We start from the raw sequence: 15,315 nt of genomic DNA on the forward strand, positions 1-15,315 counted from the left end.
ATAGAGAAAGGTAGGGCTGAAGCATTACTACTACACAGACATCTTGTCTGTCTTGTTTTAGAACTGTATGTTTAAAAGAAACAAAACCCAAACATGTCCCCACTCAATTCTTGCTCTTACTTCTGAAGTCGGCTAAGACTTTTAGCCCAATTTAAACATTCCTTGATTAAATCTGAAAAGAGCCTAAGGAAGAACTACCCACCCAGCCCAATTTAAGTCTAAGTTGTACCTGCAGGTCTTTTGGTAGTTTGCTAATGCAAATGCTCATGCACAAGGGAACCCTGTCCAGCATAAGGCACACAACACAAGACTGTAATGCAACAGGACTGCATTTTCAATACATTGATCTTCAGCCTTTCAGTGGGCTCTACTTCATGTGAACAGGCACAGCAGCAAATAAAAAAGGCATTTACTGGGGCGTGCTGGGAGGATGTAATATCCTTAATTAGAATAGCACTATGGATGAAAACTGTAAGGTATGGCTTATACCTTAGATAGAAGTTTCATGCAAGCTATAACCTGGTATGAATTACCACTGCCTCACAACCCAACCCCGAAAACATGCAGTCGAGCCTTGGTTTTTGTTTTTTGCTTACAAGCACACATAGAGACTCAATAAATATGCTTGATGCCAGGGGCTTTTGGCTCATCGATTAAAGCCAGGAACATCACTGCATTCAGGATCCAGTAATGAAATCTAACCTTCTGCAGATTTTTTAACATTAGGAGGTTCTTCTGTAGTCTAATTACGAAACATTCGAGCGTCATTGCCCAGAAACATTACAGAAACAGTATTTTCGTAGCATTTCAGAGGGAGCAGTACTGTGATAAGCACGGAACAGCAGCTTCTCCGAGACTTCTCCAGTCTCGGCAGCAGAATTTTCACAGCGGCCCGCTTTGTCCCAGGGACAAGCCCTTCGTTGTTTCAGCCACCTGAAACAGAGGCTGCTCTGATTCATGCGGGGACGCGGCACTGGCAGCTGCAGCGGCTGCTGGAGCTGCGACTGCTGGAGCTGCTGCTGCCGCTGCTGCTGGGGAGAAATGCACAGGGTTTCCTGCAGCACACAGCGAGCCCGAGCGGTCTGAGCCAATCAGGAGAGCCTGACTGAGATCGCACCAAAGTAGGTATTGAAAAACCCTTAAAAAAAAAAAAAAAAAAAAAAAAGAGGGAGGGAGAGAGAGAGAGAAAGCCTCACACTTCCTCATCGCCAGCTCTTCTGATCGCTCGCCCCCATCTACTCTCTGTCAGGCCTCCGCCTCCCCCTCACCCCCGCCGCGGCCTGCGCCCCTGCTTGCCCCAGGCCCACGACCGCCCCCCGGTTACCCCCCCCCAGCCCCGTCACGACTACCCCAGCCCCTTTCAAACCCCCTCCCAGCAATACCAGTTCTCTCTTTGCACCCCCCAGCATCTGCCCAGCCGCTTCCCGCCTTTACCCCCCCGTCCGACTCCCTCGGCCCCCAACTCTCTCCTCAGCTCCTCCCTCCCCCCCGCCGCACACCTTGGGGCAGGTAATCCCGCCCCGCCTCGCCGAGGGGCCGCCGCCATTGGCCGGCCGGCAGATGGCGGCCGTCAATCATCCGGCAGCTCCCCCCTGATTGGGCAGCCCATCCCCACTGCCAGAACGGGCGGGTGGTGTGTGTGGGGGGGTTGTGCTGTGGGTGCGTGGGGTCCCCACCTCCCCCCACACTCGGGTGCCGGCGGGCACACGCGTGCGCGGGGAGCCTGGCGGGGAGTTTTTTGGGGGGAGCGGGGCGTTGCCACGCAGGGCTTCCACCATAGCAACCGCTTCCTCCTCCGGGCACGGCGGCCGTGACGTCGGCAGCGTTTCCGCCCGGCTCGCGCCCTCGCCGCTTCCCTTCCTGCTGCTGAAGCCCGCGCCGCGCCCAGCATCCGAGGGGAGCAGAAGCTGCCGCACCGCGCTCCGTCGACACCATGGTAGGGAGCCGGGCGCCGCCGGGACACCGCGGGGGCGCGGGCTGTTAGGCTTCCTTCCTTCCCCACCCTCTTCTGCCTTCATCCCTGGGGAAAGGGGGGAGGGGAGCGGTTGGTACCGTCCGCCCGCTGCATCCCGGCCTGTGCTACGGCCACCACCGTGCCCGGCGGCACACCCCGCTTTCTTCCTTTCTTCTCCTGCGCCTTTCTGTTCGGCTCTGAACCTGAGGCTAGGGATCCGTTCTCCTCCTCTTCCCCCTCCCCCCCTTCTTCGCTTCTCTTCCCCCCCCCCCTCACCCCCTCCCATCCCGCCATGCGGCGGCGGAGCGCTGCTCCCCCCCTGTAAGGCAATGGAACTGTCCTTGCCCCTCTGTGTTCCCCTCGTGAGGCGATGGTACGTCCCGCGCCGCATACAGGCACTATGGGCGGGCGCGTCCATTTTGCCCGGGAAGGGGGGGGCGTTGAGGAGAGCGAGCGAGGCGGGAAGAGCCAGTGGGGGGGCGAGGGGGGGCAAGACTCGGCGGCCGCCGCCGCGGGGCGATCCGCAGCCCCTCCCTGTGCCGCAGGGCGCGGCCGGAGGAGGCGGGGGGGAGGTGGCGGCGGCGGTGGCTTTCACCCGTGCGTGGGGCTGCAAGGGGCGTATGTAGACCGTAGCCTGCCATAAAGGCTATGGGGAGGGGTGAGCCGGGGCTGGGGGGCTGCCCCGCTTTGGAGGAAGCGCGGCCTCGGCCGCATCCGCCCCGACGGCCGGCCCAGGGCGGGAGCCATCTTCCCCAAAGGCGAGGGGTTTCGGGCCTGGCCTAGAAAAAGCCAGCGGCTTCTCGGTGGAGCGGTGTGGCGGAGAGGAACACCCGTCCTGCCGCCAGCCAAGGCCCCGGTGCGCAGCCCCTCGGGGCCAGGGCGCCCTTAATCAAGCCCGGCTGGAGTCAGCAGTCCTGGTAGCAGACAAAGAGGAGGGGGGGAGGAGGAGGAGGAGGAGGAAGCAAAACCGGCGGAAGGAAAATGCTGTTTGTAACAAGCACGTTTTTGCAGAGACCGCTTGAAGAAGCCTGAATTTTAAGGTGTTTGCCGCAAAGGCTTGGAAGGTTTTTGTCTGCACAGAGAAGATACAGAGCTGGAAACATTATATCTAAGATATTATACTGGAAACAGGAATGTGTATGAAATGCACACTCACTGACTTGCATGTTTTGTTTGGCTTTAAAAAAAAAAAAAAAAAAAAAAAAAAGCCAGGGGTCTTCTTTCATAAATGGAATGAAATAGGCCAGATAATTGTTATGCTTCATGGTAGTTCGCTTTTTGTTTTGTGTGCCCATGTTAAAAGTTTGCATCCCTGTTTAACTCAGGCTACCAAGACTGACAAATTCACTTGAATTATTTGCTCATACAATTTTAACTGCAGTCCTGTTTTTCTCGAGTCACGTTCAAGCACTTGTCCAGCAACACACACATTTAAGCAGTTTGCCTTTAGTAGAGGTGTTATGTATTGAGGCCTTCTCTATAGTTTTTACCATTACTTTCTTGAGTGTGTGGTATATCCAATAAACTTTCAGTCTGTGTAGATCCAGCAGACAGGATGTACTACTAATCTCCCTGCTTCCTCCAGCACCCAAGTTGAAGCATCTGTGGCTGGTCTGCAGCGTGGAGCAGAGCTAATAGGAGTTGCAGATGAGGCTGCTAAAAGTCTGATGAGACTTGCAGCTCCTGTTTAAGATAGGCTTGTCTGAACAAGCTGGCTACCACCTCTGCAGTACACAAACCTAGTTTAGAGTGACTACTTGCTGTGTCAGGCTTCATCTTGCTTCACAACCAGAGAATTCTCTAGTCAGTCAAAACTACTATTTCTCATAGTGGTCTCATTTTTGGAACAGGGAATAGGTTGGCTGTTTTAAGATGCTTTCCTGTTGCTGGAAATGAACTTGCTTTCGGGCAAGGAGTGTAGACCTTCTGGCTAAGTACAATAATGCCAGCAGGAGGGCATCAGTTGGTATCAAAAGACCACTGGATTTTCTGCTTTTGTGTCTTTCCACAAGGTTCAGTTTCTTTGCTACTGGATTAGATGAGTCTTTGGAGGACCATGCAAATTATTTTTCTTGGTTGTTAGTCAATACAAGACACAGATTCCCAAATCTGTGTAATTACAAAGTACATATGCCTCATGTACAAGATGACAGCCTCCTGACAATTGGTAGTGTGGGTGTCAGGCGTGTTCCTTCTTGCCTTGTCAGAATATCACTATCAAGAGGCTCCTGCTGGGAGCAAGGGCCGACCTAAGCAGTCTCATGTAGGAGAGCCTGCAGACAGCCAGAACTTGCACATAAAGCTGTTTAGAGCCTTTTGCTTGCCTGACTATTCAGTATTCACAGCAATCTCAAAAGGGTGCATCAGTAATGCATATCTGGAATCCCCAAAGCTGGCCTTCAAGGCCTGTTCTTAATGGTGAGGTTTGAGCTTTAGGTTGCTGTAGATTCCTGGAGGGCCACAAGAAAAGTCCTACACACGCTTGGGCTTATAACAGCTGGTTTCTGTGATGAATGTGTTTCTAAGAAGCTTTACTTTTCTGCAAGGGTCCCGTTGCATACCAGCTTACACCCACGTTACCTTAAAAAACCATGCATTTCAACACAGAAATGCATGCTGCTTGAAACTTTGGTCGTGCTAATGGCTACCACAGTTCCTGGTTTTTTTCAGCAGTGTTGCTGGGATTGCCTTTTGTGGGCATTACTTGTTCTGCCTACCTTGATAATTATATCAGGAGTGAACTGTATGGTGACTTGGAAAAGGTGATGATTTCCTGTTTGGCTGAAGGTTGGAGATACAGCCTCCAGGAATGCAGAGGGCACTTTTTTTTTCCTGCTTCTTTTAATAATTGCTTTCTTACTCATCTTTCCTTGTTTAGTCAGTAACTTTTCTTATTAGCAGGGAAAAAAGTAGTTGAATGGAGTTTTGGTTCCTCCCCCATTCCCAAAAACAAAAACAAACAAAAACCCAACAAATAATGCAAAGTAAAAACCTTCAGTCTAGCTGGTGAGATCTGCCTACATGTAACATGCAAATAACTCTCTACATCTCACTGGTTTATGGTGTGCAAATAATGGCCTCTTACACAACAGCAGTAAAGTGGCAGTTAGTTATGTTTCCTGTCATGCTTCAGATCTGAATTGAAGCTTTGGACTTTCAGATGCATAATCTGCCTGGGGTAAATGGAAGTGTCTGCCTGGCTGTCGGTAGCAGAGGACATGGGCCTCTTGGGACTTGGGCGGTCACTGGTGTTGCCATACTGGTGCGGGATTTTGGGTGAAGTTAAACCAGTGTCTCCATGCATTGCCTCCTTTCCTACTTGTTAAAGTAGGGGTGACAATATCCAGTGGTTGTTTTTTTTTTTTTTTTTGGGTGCTCCCATAACAGATGAAAAGTAAAGCAATATGTAAGATCCTTATGTTTTTAACCAACATCTGACCGAAAGTCAGCTTGTCAACCACAGCTGACATCTTCTCAGAGGCCTGATTTGGCAGAATCTTCTGTCTGCTAGATGCAGGCAGGCAGTGTGCCCCTCACTGTCTGCTCAGCACTCTCACAGCTAACATGGCTTGGTTTTACCATCAAGGTCTCAGTGCTGATGATGTCCCAGGATATTGTGTAGCTATGTAAGGGGCAGCTTTATATAGGCTGCTGTCCAAGAACAGTTGGCTGGTAATAGGTTTAATTGAAAAAATACTGGTTGCAGAAATGTACTGTGACACATCACTGAGTCAGATGGAAATGCCACATGGTTACATAGGCAGTTCTGGCAGTGGTAGGGGATTTTTAAGGTAGATGGGGAGGGATGGCATGCCAAACAAAGGGGAAACAAGGTGTTTGCTGAAGAAACAGAGAAACAAATGTATGGCAGTAATGTGATTAGCAAATATGGGAGCACAGGTGTTCTCAGATCTCCGCCTTTGCGATTAAACAAGTCATACTTTAATAAGATTTTGGTATGAAATTCTGGAAAAAATGTTCATGCTTTTCCAAGAAGCAAAAGTTTCCACTTGTGTACACCAATGTGGACTATCCATAGCTACTCAATGTGTGTGCGTGGTTCCCAAACAAAGTAAGTAACAAATTGGGTCTTGAAATGTCTCTGTAAGTAACCAGTATGGAGGGCTCTTAGATTTTGTTCACAAGGAAGAAAACACACACTGTAAAATAGTTAATATTTACAAACAAATTTAATCCTTTAAACTAAGGCGAGGTCTTTTTAAATGTCTTACAGTTGAGGAAGGAACAAAGACTTCTTAAAATATTTTAAATATTCAAGGAGAATACTGGAGTTCACAGCACTTAATAACAAAAGAGGAGGCAAACTTCATTGTGTCGAAGTTGCATTTTAATGCAGGCTTGCTATAAATCCAGTTTATCAGGCATCTGGCATGTGTCTAGCTCCTGATAAAAAAAGCTCTTGGCTTTTTGTATGTGGGGATTTTCTTGAGAAAGCTTTGGATTATTTTTTAGTCATCTGCCTCCATTATATCACCCAAAAGTCCTGTTTAGCTTAAATTTCAGTTGTAGCTGACTTGGTAATGGATGCAAAATATTGGAAGCCAATGGTAAAGGCAGCTGGGGACAACACTTGCAGTTAGAAGCCTGGAAGACAGAAGGGTCTCTCTTTGGACTGCTCTGTGTAGGGACAGCATTCTGCCCTTACAAGACTTCTGCAGTGCTTTGCACTTAAAGCAGGAAGGGTGGCTTTGTGTGGGGAATAAGAGCTGCTGTGTTACTGCAGTGCATGCTGACAAGGCATTTAATGCAACCATTACCTCATGTGCCTACAGCAGTCTATATGAAAACACAATGGGGATACTGGTATAAGTGCTCCAGAATAATAGATGAGGCAATGCTGCCTGCAAGACATGCCACCATAGCAATAGTTGCACAGAGGCACTGGTGAGGAACACCTTTTTGGTGAATCCCTTAGAGAAACTTAATCTCTCCATTCTTGCCTGAATGTCTTCCTGCATATGGTGTACTGGCATCATGAATGAAAATTAGGTGGCTTGCCTCCTTGCTGCAGCCTTGTTTCAGTGAGGTTAACAGGCCCCTGCAGCTAAGGTCTTCAATGCCTATAGAAACGGGTTGGCTACTTAAATGTAATATTTTCTCTGCAGTTGTGTCCCAAGAGTGGTTTTGAGTTGACTGTGCTAACAGGACTTACCTGTCCCCTGCCACAAAATGTCACCAGCTGATGGTTCTGCATCCCCCCAGGTACCTGCTTGATGAACAGCCACCTGTGAACCAGTTCAGGATTGGGTAACTGCATTCCTCCTGAGAAAGGAACAGAACCAGGCTGGCTGTCATAGCCCTGCAGTGTTCAAGCCAGAATGCACAAAATAATAATGAAGTGCTACATTGAATCCTCTGAGCAAGTGCAATACTGGTCCAAGGAGAGAAAATCCAGACTAGCAAATAAATGTTTATTCTGTTATTAGTGGTGGGGTGGAGGCTTCTCACCAGCTATTCCTGTGGACATATCAGCAGAGACATGGTTAAAATGCCATCTGAGGACATGTATTTAGGAGTGTGGCATTTCTCCTTGTTCCACTGCTCTTAACAGTCATCCTGTTGCTGCCCTACACAGGATAGTTGCAACCAACTTAGAACAAAAGCAGCCAGGGGTTTGGGTTTTTTCCTTTTTAAGTATGTTTATGAAGCCAGTTGAGGCTGTACAGTCCCAAAGTTAAGGAGGGAGCCCTACAGTTACAAAAGTAGATCTTCTTTTTTGGAAGTAATTGTTGCACTGAGAGTTTATGGGTTCATTTCAACCCATACTGTGACACAGCTAAAGAGATTTCTCAGATGGAACAAACCTGCATTGTCCCTAGTGATATAATGGCTGCTAATGTCAGCCTGTGTGATGAATCCTGGAGTTGTACAGCAGCTGTGAAAAGGAGTAGCACCAGCTACCAACAGCCTTTTTCTTTGGAAAGTTAAAAAATCCAGTTCTTACTATTGTTCCTTTAGCTCCTGGTCACTTCTAGTTATCAGCTGCAGTTAAACAGTGAGTTTTGAGTTTCCAGACTAAATACTCTCAATATTTTTGGAATCTGAACTGACTTGCCAGCAGTGCTCAGTTTCTTTATAAGGAAACTACTTGTCTCCCAACTTGGAAAGTGGTTTCTGTGCTTGACTGCACAGTTTGCATCAACCTGCAGCTCCATTGCTGCTGCTTCCTTCTGGCTCTGCTGAGCATTAACCTCATCTTTCAAAGTTAACTTCTTGGGAATAGGAATTGGTGATGGGTTATTAGTTGTTGTGGTCTTGGAGCAAAAATAAGAATTGACAAAGGTAGAGCTGGGTGACATGAATGGCTTCATGTGATTGCTAGGCTCATTGCCACACTAGTTCAGGCTTTCTGAGCATTTTCTACTTGGAATACTGAGGATCTGATGGACTGAAACTGTCTTAACACCTCTTGTCAGCTACTGAGGTACCATTAGTTAGAAGACAAACCTCAGGGAAGAAATAGGTTTTCTTGAGTTTGCTGTGGGCTTGCCCTTGGTGAATGATGCAATAGTTGTAGTTGCTGCACTGTTTGCTTTATTAGGACAACCTTGTATTATTTAGAGTCTTCCCCGAGAGCTCCTGGCCTGCACCTACCACAGGAATGGGAGGAGAAAGACCTTTATTCCTCATTAGTTCTCAGTCATGTGTCTCTCTCTATGGAGAGGGTGACATAGGAATGAGTAATTTTGAACTGATGTTTGTATTTTTGCTCAAATTTATTCTAGAATAGTCTTTCTGTCCTTTCCTTGCCTTACTGAAGATCTGCAGAAGAGTGGCTGCCTGCCAGCCAGCTAAGGCACATATTCCCTGTTCTCCTGTCCCAAAGTAAGCGCAAGGGATTGTTCATAGATGATCCCTAATAGACAAGCCATGCGTTGTAAATATAGAGGGAGGTTCCCTTGTATTTGAGTAAACCCCTAAAGAGCACTGTTCCCCATGCCAGAGAGAAGCTGCTGTCTCAGATTCACTGCTGTATGAAATTGCCCTGTTTTTGTGTCACCAGCACTGGGGAGATCTAAATGCTGAACTCCATGGTAATAGATTCTACCTGCTTTGGCCATGCCAGCCACTAGAAGTTTCAGAAGGAGACATGTTGACAGAAGAAGAAAAAATTGGGCTCATATAAGGTCCTGTGCAGTAGGCATTGGTCAAGGCTTTAAAAAAAATACATATTAAGTAGTTGCCCAATCTATAACCATCTCTCAAGGACAACCTGTTTGAAAGCTGGCATTAAGCAGTTGCTCTTCACTGCTGATCTTCCTGGGCTTGCAGGTGAACTCTGCTGTTTCTTTTGAATGTTTCCATTCTGACAAGGTACAGTGTCCCCCCTCAAAATTTAAAATCAAGCACATGTTTGGGGCCTGAGTTTAAGGAACAACAACATGAAGGACAACCTTTAGTCTTTCAACCTTTAGTCTTAGTTGTATCTCTCATACTGCTTTTCCTGACTGTTTAGTGCTGCTGACTGTGCCTGGAACAGTAACGTATGGCAGTTTACACAGAGGGAGGAGGAAGATTGACCTGCTGAGATATGAACTACCATATCTGAAGATAATGTCATTTGAGTTTGGAAGACAAAAACCACCCGAGTAGCAGTGTTAGAAAGGAATCTCGCTGTTTACACTGAATGCAGCGTTTTGAAGAGATAGATGAGTGTTGGATGGGCTTCAGTTTGGTCTTGACTGCTCTGGCCATAATGTCCTTCCAGCAGTGTCCACTGGCCAGTATGGCTCCCCATATTTGCAGTATTCACTGTTGCACAGCTATTTTTAATCTCTCTTACTTTTGCTGCAGCCTGAGGACAAAATTCAGATACAAATGCTTCTACCCTACCACCTCTTTGTGTGTGTGTGTGTGTGTGTGTGTATTCCCAAAAAAGCAGCAGACCAAAAATGCAGTTCAGCTTCTTGTCAGCCTTGCTAGGTCTTGGCCTCTTTATTCTATGCAGCTGCCTTTAAACATTAGATTGGTAATGCTGCATTTACACCTCCTATAACAGCCAGCTAATAACTAGATTTTTCCATCAGGCTTTGGGATCAGGGAAGGAAGTCAAAAGGGCAGCTTGCTTTAAAACCTGAATGGAGGAGCTGATGGGAAGTAGACACTTTGTTAGATTTGAAAGTTTTCCCTTTAAAACACTGATTTCAGAGCAGCTGCTGGAATTTGGCTTGTTCAGCTAAAAACTGTACCACTACAGTCCCAGTACTCCACTACATCTCTCTTGATCTCTAAACCAAATCCATGTGACAGGAATGGCATTTGGCCAAGTTTTACCTCTTTTTCTAAAGCAGCTAGCAAGCATGCTAGAAATGGCTATGAAACTTTGAACAGAAGATCCTTGTGGACTTGTTTGTCTAGCCAGCCTGAAATGGTTAACAAGATTAAGCTGCTTTAATGCTGAAGGATCTGCCGCAACTGAATCTTGGAGGACAAGGGGTTGGATGTTACTGTAAAACTACCCCAGAACAATGCTCTAACATAAGTAGGATTGTGCATGCTTCAGAATAGTTTTGGTTTGGCAGCTGGCTGTGGGCAGCATCAAGACTCCAGATACTTTACTTAGCCTGAGAAAAGAGGACCTGCAACCTTTTCTGACAAAACTGTCAGGCCACTGGTGACTGTTGCCAGTATCAGTTGCCTACTAGCTTTGGATTTAAGACAGCATGGGAATCTATTTGTGAAAATTTGTGGTGGTAGCCTCTGACATCTTTGTTCTTGTCTTTGCAGGCATCTGGAGTACAAGTTGCCGATGAGGTATGCCGTATCTTCTATGACATGAAAGTGCGGAAGTGCTCTACACCTGAGGAAATTAAGAAGAGGAAGAAGGCTGTCATCTTCTGCCTCAGTCCAGACAAAAAGTGCATTATTGTGGAAGAAGGCAAAGAGATTCTGGTGGGAGATGTCGGTGTGACAGTTACCGACCCTTTCAAGCACTTTGTGCAGATGCTTCCCGAGAAGGATTGCCGTTATGCCTTGTATGATGCAAGCTTTGAGACCAAGGAATCCAAAAAAGAAGAGCTGATGTTTTTCTTGTGGTAAGTCATCTTCTTGACTCGCTCATTCCTAACATGTGGTCTAAGCACTGTGGGTGAGACCTCTTAGCATTTGTATTACTCTGGCTATCAAGATGGCAGGCTTAAAGTGAGCCAGACAGCCTGATGTCTTTATTCTGTGCCATGAGAAGTTTCGCTTGTTCATCATCTGTGGTTCTGTCTATGCTGAATAATAAATGTCAGTTTTGTTTTGTTTTGTTTTGTGTATCCCACTAGGGCACCAGAACAGGCACCTCTCAAAAGTAAGATGATCTACGCAAGCTCCAAGGATGCAATCAAAAAGAAGTTTCAGGGTATGTAATACAACTAATGCTTCTAGCTGTGCTGTGCCCCTAGAATGCTTACACAACAAGCCTTCACTGCTTGCTAATTGGCTTTTTTGTGGAGTTGTTTGGGTTTTTTTTGAGATATGAGAACTTCACAGGTGAACTGCCTGTGACAGCTAAAATGAGCTGTCTCTGAATTTTAGAAGTGCTAGAACTGTGCTCAGTACAAGAGCAGGCTTTGCCATGTGTGACACTATCTGTACTCTACAGAGCAGCCCATCTGCACCATACAGGCTAGAAACCACTAGATGCATAAGACCAAGCTGGATTTTGTGCAGGGCCTCCTCTGTGGCAGAGGACTTTAGACCCCGTCGCTGTCAATATACACAATATCATAAACATACTGTGCTGTAGTAGTAGTAATTAACTTATTCTCTTGATTTAGAGATGCTGTTTTGATTGCAAAAGGTAACTGCGTTCTAAGTGGAGAAGCAAAGTTCTGTTTAGCCTGTCAGGCCCATTAACCAAGGATAAACACCTTGGTGCAGCATTCAGAAATTTCATGCTAAGTTGGTCATTATGGTGGCTCATAGCCAGATAGCACTGCCCCTGCCCCCCCCGTTCAGTTCCTCATGCTGTGCTGGGCCACAGACTTGCAGAGTGCAAGACTGACAGGACCATTGTGCAGCACTGACAGGACAGCTCGCCAGTGCATTGGAAGTACCCAAGGACACAGTTGGGTGCTGCATGTGTGGAATTTGAAATAATAAGAAAAGAAATCCTGAAGGAAGAAAAAAAAGAATCTGCTTTTTTGTGTTTAAAATATGCTTGGGTTGGGCAGGTTTTTTCTCCAAAACCAGAAACTGTTGTTGATTCTTTAAACTAGCAAAGCCTTTCTAGTCTCTACATCTCAGTTTCTCATGTGGATTCTTTGACCCACCTCTCCAAAGCCAGCAGGAGCTGAGTCAGCCATCTTAGCATGCTTCCATGTTGCTCCCTAAGCTGCCATATCCATGGTAGCACTAGAAATGAAAGCTTCACTTGTGAGAGAGCCTTCAGTGAAAAGTCTGACGGTCTGAGCACTGATCTAGCAAAACTATTACCCTGATATTTCTAAATTGGTATTTGGTATGTAGCCAGATATTTCCTGTGACATAACAGGGAAAAAACATCCAAATTCAGGACTTAGGTGCTTGAGTGACTGGATTGCCTCTTCTAATCTTACTACCAAGTATGTTTATTTGATACCAGCATGTTGAAATACTGCATTATTGAGTGTTTTGCCTCTTTTTTTAGGCATAAAGCATGAATGCCAAGCAAATGGGCCAGAGGACCTCAACCGAGCTTGCATTGCTGAGAAGCTAGGAGGCTCCTTAGTCGTAGCTTTTGAAGGAAGTCCCGTGTAGATGTCATACAGTGCCACAACTCTACAAGCATTCCATGTTTTAATATATCAGTTATGTAAAGCAACCATTCTAGGCAAGGGTTTCACTAACTGTAGGGAAGCTGTCTTGTAGAATAAAGTAGATTTTGGAGATGTAGCTCGTATGTACAAATGACCCTAAATAAATAAAATCTAAGGATTTATCTTGGTGTATTAATATTTGCATTGGTTGTCCAGCCCAATACTGTCCCCAGTGGATTAACACTAAAGGTCTCCAAAAATGTTGGTCCAGTGCAGCAGTATATCATGGGATAAAAGGGGGTTTGAGAACAACCTGGTTCCTGTTCTTACTTTTCTAAATTGTAACCAGCAAAATTCAAACAGTCTTTTTGAGGCTGCTGGCCAAACTGCCAAACTCAAAAACTTTTCCCCTATAACCATGTAATACAAAACTTTAAACTTGTAGTTAAAGTTAGGCTAAAGCAACCTGTTGGCACCAAAACTGGGTTAGATTCTGAGTGCTTGCAGTTGCGGATCAGTACTAAAAAAAGCTAATTATGAAGTTAAAATAGAGATAAAATAGACACAGTTTTCTTGAGAAACAGTCCTAATCCACTCTCTTTTTAACTCACTGTGCAGAAATAATATTTAAAGGTTCACTTGTTCTGCAAGTTTAATTTCCTTGTTAAGAAGTGTCTTGAAGGCTCTTCCAGCCTGAGTGATTCTATAAAAACTGCTTTTCTGTTGAGATAGTTTAATTTAGAACTACCTTAGTTTCACTAATACACACTTACTAGTAGATAGGATGCTTCTGAGGCTTTAACAAATGCAGATTCTTATATCGGAGATCTCCAGTTATGGGTAGTACAATGAGAAGGAACCACATCTTAAAAAGTGGTATTCTCAGCCCCAGTCTTTGGTCACTTGGTCCATTTGATACCATAATTACTGTTGATTTAACTAGAACCAATCAGCCTGACTAATATGGCTTGATCTGGGCTTTATGTCTTTTAGCTTCTTTAATTCTGTAGAAATGCATGGAAATATCACCTGCTAGAAAGTTTGACCTGAAATGCCTTTTGTATGGGGGGTAGAGAGCATTCCTGTGCCAGCTACAGAGATCTTAAAAGCTTCCATGTTTCACCAGTGGTTGATTAAAGCTGTTTCCTTTGTGTAATGTGTACATGGGAGTTGCATAGAGTTTTCCTGTATGTCTGTAGAGAAAAAAAAAAAAGAAAAAAAAACCACACAAAAACAAAGCCTTTAGCCTCCAGTGCATTACTGTGATATGTTCTGTGCGTGCCAAATTCCAATAGCCTAAATAAATGGGGTTTCCCTCCCCTGGGTCAGTGACTGATTCCTCTCCAGACTCTGGATTATCCCTCCTGCAGTGGGGCTGGTGCTGCTGGCTGAGCATGCTGGTGCCCTGTGTAAAGCTGGTGCTTGGGGAGCTGATACGTCTTCTGCCCTGTGCTGCTCCTGGGAGAGAAAGAATGGGGCAAACAGGCTGGTGGAGGCAGAGGGAGATGGGAAGGGAAACCAGGTTCATCTGCAGAGTGTGCTGCCCTCCTTGGGCCTACAGTCTGCTCACAGCTAAGTGGCAGCCAGCCAGCTGCAGGCTCTAGCTGCCTGACAGCACCTGGTCTCTGCCTTGTAGGTTTCAGCCCCAAGTTTCCATGGGGTGGGGAGTTTCCTGGGAAACATCTCATATTTGCAGTGTGAGCAGAAGAAACCCAGCATGTGTCAGTCACTTTGTGTTGCTTTTCCTGTAAGAACTGAGGGAGCTTTCTCTGGCCAGCCCAGTGAAGCCCAGGCAGCTACAGGCTGCCTGGTCCAATGCAAGTTCTTGCCAGCTGTGCAGGGACAGAAAGCTGTACTGTCCCCACTCCTCAGCAGTGCATGCTGGTTTATCTGTAGAGCCAGGGAATTAATGGTCCATTACCTAACTCAGCATGTGCCCTCTCTGGCCATGCTGCCTGGTTAAAACCTTTAATTAAAGGCAGGCATTGACTGCTTGCTCTGAGTTGGCACCCATGTGGGTCACAGGATTGAGAGCACAAGGTTTTGAATGCAAAGAGATCCACCAGGGTGAAGCTTTCTGATTTTGAGAAAAGCAAGCCGGGCTGGTTTCTGCCAGTGCTTTTGGGCTGCATTTCAGTCAACTCTGAGCTCAATGAAGTGGGTAATCATCCTCATAAACAGCTCCTCGCCTAGATTTCTGCAGTGTGAGTCTGTCCAAAGTCCAAGTTGAGATAAGGAAGAGTGACACAGCGGGAGTGGTGCTGCCTGACAAACAAATGGGAACTCCCAGCCAAGATCCATCTGATAAGTAGTGCCTCCAGACTGCAGGCATCTTCAAAGAAATATCCAACCCAGGTGACACTATGGTGGACTTCTGCCTGGGATTTTCCTTTGGTTAGAAAACAGAGCAGCGCATCATGCAAAGGGGGGAGGATATCAGACCTGGAAGGTAGGAGGGCACTTCCTGCAACACGAAAGCCCTTGGATCAGGGACTTAGGTGCAAAGAGCCTTAGTCCTGGGACTTTGAGGGATGGGAGATGTGAGGTGGTACCTTGGGGCGTCATTAGATGTTGTCCCATAGCTTCAGCTGATCTAAGAGACTTTCACTGCTTTTA

General features: G+C 46.3%; 1 protein-coding gene across 1 annotated transcript; it reads left to right on the top strand.

Annotated features, from left to right (window-relative positions):
* The first annotated feature begins 1,603 nt into the window (after positions 1–1,603).
* Positions 1,604–14,018, top strand: DSTN (destrin, actin depolymerizing factor). Its single transcript, XM_030448749.1, has 4 exons — positions 1,604–1,936; positions 10,703–11,010; positions 11,245–11,321; positions 12,591–14,018. Exons 1-4 carry the CDS (start codon positions 1,934–1,936, stop codon positions 12,698–12,700), a joined length of 498 nt encoding a protein of 165 aa, XP_030304609.1. The 5' UTR covers positions 1,604–1,933; the 3' UTR covers positions 12,701–14,018.
* Positions 14,019–15,315: the final 1,297 nt, after the last annotated feature.

Source organism: Calypte anna, chromosome 3, assembly GCF_003957555.1.
Source record: "Calypte anna isolate BGI_N300 chromosome 3, bCalAnn1_v1.p, whole genome shotgun sequence".
NCBI lineage: Eukaryota > Metazoa > Chordata > Aves > Apodiformes > Trochilidae > Calypte > Calypte anna.